At 39.1% G+C, this 6,787-nt stretch overlaps 1 protein-coding gene across 1 annotated transcript; it reads left to right on the top strand.

The window, feature by feature from the left end:
• Window positions 1-3,991: 3,991 nt before the first annotated feature.
• rassf11 (Ras association domain family member 11) lies at window positions 3,992-6,754 on the top strand. The gene is made up of 3 exons (XM_031286119.2): window positions 3,992-4,053; window positions 4,328-4,440; window positions 4,531-6,754. The coding sequence occupies exons 2-3, from the start codon at window positions 4,338-4,340 to the stop codon at window positions 5,862-5,864; spliced, it is 1,437 nt and encodes a 478-aa protein (XP_031141979.1). The 5' UTR covers window positions 3,992-4,053; window positions 4,328-4,337; the 3' UTR covers window positions 5,865-6,754.
• The last annotated feature ends 33 nt before the right edge of the window (window positions 6,755-6,787 follow it).

Consider the following 6,787-nt stretch of genomic DNA (forward strand, 5'->3'; position numbering starts at 1 on the left):
CTTGTAGACTGGTGAAGGTAAAGTCCTCACAAATAAGATTCCCTGAATTACCAGGTAGTATCAATCTCTTAGGAGAGTAACTGGTGACAGCAACTTTGCTGCAAAAAGAAATGAATGAAAAAGTGTATTTTTCAACTGATAATAAAAGCTGATATATCGTTAAGACTTTTTAAACTCTCCTCACCTTATCAACTCACCTCTGGCTTTATTTGTCCTTTTATGTATATTATGTATCTAAGGAGTAGGAAAAAAGCAGGACAGCAGATGGGCCTATACACATGTGCAAATAACATTGTATTATAAACATGTGCAAATGTTGTAAATATACTTGTGCAAATAGCAATTATATCAGGGTGGGGACAGAAATCTCTGACAGGAAAAATCCTCATCATAATCGCAGACTTTGCCATTCAGTTGTGTAACACACTTCTGCTTCTCCGGTCATCCTAAGACGCTGCCCAGCTCGAAGACACTTAACAAGCCATCTATTTTTAGGGAATGTGATCCTAAATGTCAACGTTCCTCTTAGGGTGCAACTAGTGAGAGATCATGTTAGAAATGGGCAGGCAGTCAGTTTAGCTACAAAAATGCACAATGACAGAATGTTTTAACAGGACATTTTGTAAATGATAATATTTTTCATAAACATACATTTTAAAATTCCAGCTAACATGGCAGTTTATAGTTTACTGGTGATTGCACAGTTTTGAGACATTATCTTGAACTCTTGGTATGAATTTAATCTTCTCATGTCTTGACTGTTTGGAGGGCATGCTCTCAATAAAAATACTTGTATAATTAAAGCAACACTATGTAACATTTAGCGCGAGCTGTAGTTCCAATGAGGCCCTGTTTACACATATATGGTTATTTTGAAAAACTGAGACATTTCCCTTTGTTTGTGCCCTTCGTTTACACTCAAACGGAGAATTTGCCTCTGAAAACGAGTCTTTCTAAAACCTCCAGCCAGAGTGGAGATTTTTGAAAACTTCGTTTGCACGTTTGCATGTAAACTGAGACAAACGGAGGTTTAGGCAGCAGAGGAAGTGAGGAAGAGAAGAGAGAGGAAGTGATTTGTTGCTGTTGTTGCTATTTTCGGGATTCTGATTGGCTAACGTGGGCTTGAGCTTCTCGTTACACTGTTTAACATGCTTTTGACGGCATTGACGGCATATATACACAGGTACATGTAAACGAACACTTTTCTGAATACTGACAGCTATGCAGATGTTATTTTTGAAAACAGATGTTGAAATGTCCGTTTATGAAAATAGCTGGCCACGTGTGAACGTAGCACGAGACCACCTGTAGGGCGACCGAAGTGGGAAAAGTTACATAGTGTTGCTTTAAGAAATAAAATGGATTTCCTTTCAACAAATTGTGACTTCTGACAAATCAATCTTCAATTGCTCATTTCAAATGATCTAATAAACAACATTTTTTGCGTGTGAATTTTGTATTTTACATTTCCATAGCCTTCACCAGGTTGCCACATGAATGTGAACTTGAAGGACAAACCAACAAAAGAAAGTGGCAACAGGTGCACAGGCTGACATGTTCTCTGAATAATTTCTTTTCGGTGATCTAGAGAGATCGAACGGTTGCTCACCAGGAACCTGAGAGATTATAAGCAGCTGGCCATGTGGTTAACATGAGCAAGAGGGAGCAGGGAGTCGAAGTTCACCCTTCTCATATTACTCCTATCATCATCACCCGGACTGTCAGACACTACCAAATTACAACAGGTGCTCCCTGTCCAGCTTCCAGTCTGGGAGTTGTTTGGTTAGTGTTTAGCCATACACATATTTCCTGTGGTTTTCACTTTTCTAATTCATTTCAAATGTCATTGATATTCATTTATTCACACGTCATCATCGTATCATTAAAACTCAATTTCAGAAGGTACAATGATCATATGTAGGACGCGTGAAATAGGGAACCCCAAATGAGCTACTAAGAGCTTTTCGGGGGGAGGGGATACATACAACAGAGAATTTACAGTTCAAAGTTCAAAGTTTATTGTCATATGCACAGTAAGGAAACATGTTTATCCTGTACAATGAAATTCTTCTTTTGCTGTCCACAGAATGCCAAACAATGTAAAATCTACAATATATACTACAAATATACAAAATAAAACAATTTTAAAAGGCAGCATGTGAAAAATAAAGCAACAACACTGATGATGATAATAATAATAGTAAACAGTGCAGACACTAAACACTCAATTTACAATAGACACCACACAGTCAAATACCACAAAATACAGACACAAAAATTAAACAAATAATAAAAAACAAACAAAAATGAAAAAATAATAAAAAACAAAACCAGTCACAATAGACTCAACACAGACAAATACCACAAACTACAGACGATCCCAGTACATATAACACTTAAAGAATATTCAACAATCATATGTTATAAGCAATTTTTCCTTCAGACGTTTCTTGAAGATGGAGACAGAATGTGACAATTTCAAGTTTTCATCAAGCTCGTTCCAGATCTGTGCTAGAAAAGAAGCAGCAAAAGATGTTGTAAGCACCAAAATGAAAAAGAAATCCAAATTGTATTTCCAATATACAAATAGTTCAAGTTTGTGTCATATAACAATGTTTTGTTTGATATTGAATATTACCGGTGTTAACTTGAGACCACTTATCTCATCTCAAACCTGAGCTCCTCCAACAGCCGCACAGAAACCTATGACATAAAGCGAAGATCACTGCAGCATTATAGCCGCCCCAATGCACTGTGTTGTCTGCAACATCTTTTATACTGTCTTTTGATGGCCATTGAGTGAAACACTGACACATTACAAAAGAAGATACATCTCCAAAAGAATTAGGTCTAGGTAAAATAGTCTGAAATGAAAAAGCCCAGATTTTAATGAATGATAGGCTCGGAATATTAAGCAGCACAGACTCACTGAGGAATGAGTATGTGTTTGATAGTAATGGCTCACTTGTGCACAGTTTACAAGTTCAGCATGTTTACATGTTCTGTTTGGATTGTAATCACCCTTCCTGTTAACAAGATAAATAGGAACACCCAGACTTTAAAACGGCATAAACACTTAATCCCTGGTGAACGCACGTATACAGGATCTGTTTGTTTTCAGATACAAGTTTCATAAGACTGTTTAGGTTTTACTCCACAAAAGGCACTGGCTTTAATCCTAGTTATGCTAAAACATCCTATATATTATGTTTGTTTGTTTTTTTAAACTACACTGCACATCAATAAGTTAACGCAGCAGTTTCACATTTTAAAATCTCTCAATATAGGCAAATACGTTTATATAATAGTATCCTACAAATTGTGGCGGTAGTGGTGTTGTGTGAGTGTTTGTGTTGAGGGGGAAATCACACAGGAGACAGGAGACACGGTTTAAATAAATAAAGTCTATTTTTAAAAGTGTGTACATGCATGACTGTGTACCTTTTATAAGAAATAGAATTCTCTTGAATCAAAAGTTGAACTCACTGGCAATAAAACACACAGTTAGCCAATTCAATACACTTTGCAGCTTACGACCATTGGCGATTTTAGACCCTTTTTAGGGGGGCTCAAGATTCAATCGGCTAATAAAATTACTGATTTAGCAGGGGCGAGAGCAAGAAGATTGAAGTATTCCCAAAGTAATCCAAAGTATTTACAACACATCACTTAATATGAGTAATCTAATGAAAGAGATTACTCAGTAATCTGTAGTGGGCTACATTTTAAAAAGTAGCCCTACCTACAGTGTTATACAGTGCTATGTAATTCATACCACCTCCGTACCGACAGTGACTAACCAAATGTCTTCTTATGCTCCATTTATTTTTCCTGTCGTACAATCTCATATAAACCTAGAGAAATTCAATTTTGCTGTTTTTTTCCCAGGCAAAATGGAAACTATGCAAGATGGGTGGGATCATAAACTGTCCTCATTGGTAGATTACTTCAGGAATTTTAATTGCTCTTAATTGCTCAAGAGTTCCTCCAAACCAGAACGTTCCCCCAGAGCAGATCGGTTACGAGCAACTGCACTACAGACAGGACAAAAAGGTAGGTGCTTCTAATATTTTGTAATGGATATTTCTTTCAAAGTCAATATCAAAAGTTTGTTTTCTGTTGGTTTAGTTTCAGTTTAAAGGGGACACTGTAGAAATCCTACAAAAATGCATTAAACTGCCCTCAAGCTTGACTAACACATGAGTTGCAGACAGATTACAGTGAATGTTAATGGGGGTCATATCGCTGTCTCCACCACTTCCCCTAACAGTGACCTGCACAATGTGCCACACGTTGACTCAAATGTATTGTCTTTTTCAAATCACAGATTGGGTACAATGGAAGTGAAAGTGTCGGTGGATGGTATCCCACGCGTTGTTTGTGGAGTTACAGAGAAAACAACATGCCAAGAAGTAGTCATAGCGTTGGCTCAAGCCCTGGGTATGTACATCTGTGGCGCTACATGGTAACAACATTTATGTTCTGACATGTCGACCAAGGTGACAACCACAGTGTCATCCTTCTCTTTAGGTCAAACTGGGCGCTACACGTTACAGGAGAAATTTAAAGACTTTGAGCGGTGCATGGCCCCTAATGAATGCCTCCTGGAGACTCTTAAGAAGTATGGTGAGCAGGCCAGGGAGGTCCGACTCACACTGCTCCACAACGGACCCTCAGTCTGGGATGAAATGAGCAGGACAAAGGTTGGCAGATACCAGCCCTGCCCGCCATTAAGAAGAAAAGATGCAGGCACCAGAATGCGGCGGGGCAGCAATTCACTAAGTTTGCATCGCCAAAGCCTGCCACCGCTGCCCTGTTTAAGACAAGAGGCTGAGCAGCAAAAAGAGGACTTGAAAAGGCCTAAAAGAAAGTCTCTGACGCTAATGGAGGAGGCCTGGGAATGGCTGGAGAGTCTGGGTAAAGGCAAGGTATATAGTACTGCTTGTGATAATGAAAACAGTAAGAGGACAGATAAAAGGAATCGTACCTCTTTGGGTGTTTCTCTCACTGTTAACGAAGGTAACCCAGGTCAAAGCAGCAGAAGCAAAATCAGAGGTCAGAAAAGTTTAAAGTCAGACTTGGACAATCAAACATCCTGCTGCATGGGAAGTCAGACCAGGAGTAAAGAAAGCAAACACTTAGAGAAAACTCAAGTGGCAAAATCTGATGACCTGTCCAGTTTAAACTGTGCCACAACTGAAGATGAGAAAAACAGTCTAAGAGAAACCATAATATATCAACTCAGCTGTTTGCAGGATTTCCAGGTCCAGACAGCGTGCATAGACAAACAGATTTTGGAGCTTGAGGAAAAACAGAGAGCCAAAAAAGCTGAGCAGGAGGCTCAGCAGAGAATGGTTGAAGAGGAGATGGAGCAAATCAAGTTTTGGGAGAATGAATTAAAGGCAGAGGAAGGTTACGAGAAAGATTTGCAATGCCAGTTCCTCGAGATGAGGGCAAACGCTGTGGAGTGCAAGACTAAACTGGAGGAGTACAAGCGCAAAATGCAGGGGCTTGATTTCTTTGCCACTCAAAACGTTGTTCAAGAGGATTTAGAGAGGCTTTCAAAAGGTGCAAACTCTGCCACAGAGATTTCAGCTGTTTCAACTAAGGACCTAAATCAGCAACAATCTGATTCAGATGGGGATGTAAACATTAACAGGAAGTTCCTGCCCAGAGAGGACTTGAACCCTCCTCATGCTCTAAATCCTCCCAACCAGATAAAGGAGCGACGGCCCACAGGGCCCACCGAGCTGAGGGAGTGGTGGGCACGCTGGGCTCAAGCCCAAATCCCTCAATCGCAGACTAAAAAGAAGGTGATCCACCGCTCTGAGCTCACTATACATCTGGGCAGTACCAAGGTTTAGAAGCGAATGAACAGAGGTGACACATTTTAAGTTAATAAATATTAGGAAGGCTTCATTGCACACAAGCTGTGGTTATTTATTTTCTTAAAATGCAAGATGCTGATCCTCCTGGTTTAACTTGTATTGAGCATTTGTATCAAAGACTGACTGTTCCATATTAGAAGGGCGCCACGGTGATCCTCAGCAAAGGAACAAGGTTAGGAGGTAGAAATCAAATGCCCTTCAACAGGAAGTGCTTCAATAAAAAAAAATGTAAGCTTTATTTTGTGTACAGCACATTTTAAATCAAGACAATACAATTAGATTCACAAAATGTTACATTTTAAATGACATCTGCAGGTAGGATTCCTTGTCCATGCGACCTTGCATTCTGGTAAATTATGGAATATATTGTACATGCTACAAGCTTAATAAAAGAGATGGAAATCAAAAGGACAATATTCCTGCCTTTGCTTCAAGACAGCTTTCAGCTGAGCATTTTGGAGATTCTGCACTTCAGAAAGATGAACCTTTTTATACTGAACTATGTGGAATTGTGACAGTGAAAGAATGTGCTGTCTGAAGACAAGCAAAGAACGGTTCTCTATAACTGCAATAGTACATTGCAGCACAGCACAACTTGCTGGTGCAAGTTTTCATTTTAGAGTGTTTGGACTGGACTGAAAGCTTTCCTTGAGCTTCTTTTCTGGTAAATTTATAAATGGCTGAGAAGCCCCAATTGTTAATGTTTCTTACTGGGGAGCACTCACATTTTTTTTTTCCTAACAATCGCTGGCTAATCTCTACAACTGTCTTTTTTTTTTTTTTTTTTTAAAAATGGAGGTCATTTCTAGCCCGAAAGTGAATACTGGAGTGAAACATTGGTCAACATAATAAAATCGTTTTCGCAGCTACTTTGTTCATACATTTTATTCAGTCAAATC

The sequence above is a fragment of the Sander lucioperca genome, chromosome 12 (genome assembly GCF_008315115.2).
Source record: "Sander lucioperca isolate FBNREF2018 chromosome 12, SLUC_FBN_1.2, whole genome shotgun sequence".
Taxonomy (NCBI): Eukaryota; Metazoa; Chordata; class Actinopteri; order Perciformes; family Percidae; genus Sander; species Sander lucioperca.

Excerpts from the sequence above, each read along its gene's own strand:
- rassf11 (XM_031286119.2), top strand. The coding sequence starts at position 4,338 with ATGGAAGTGAAAGTGTCGGTGGATGGTATCCCACGCGTTGTTTGTGGA. Across the intron at positions 4,441-4,530 it reads AGCGTTGGCTCAAGCCCTGG|GTCAAACTGGGCGCTACACG; the intron begins GTATGTACATCT and ends CCTTCTCTTTAG.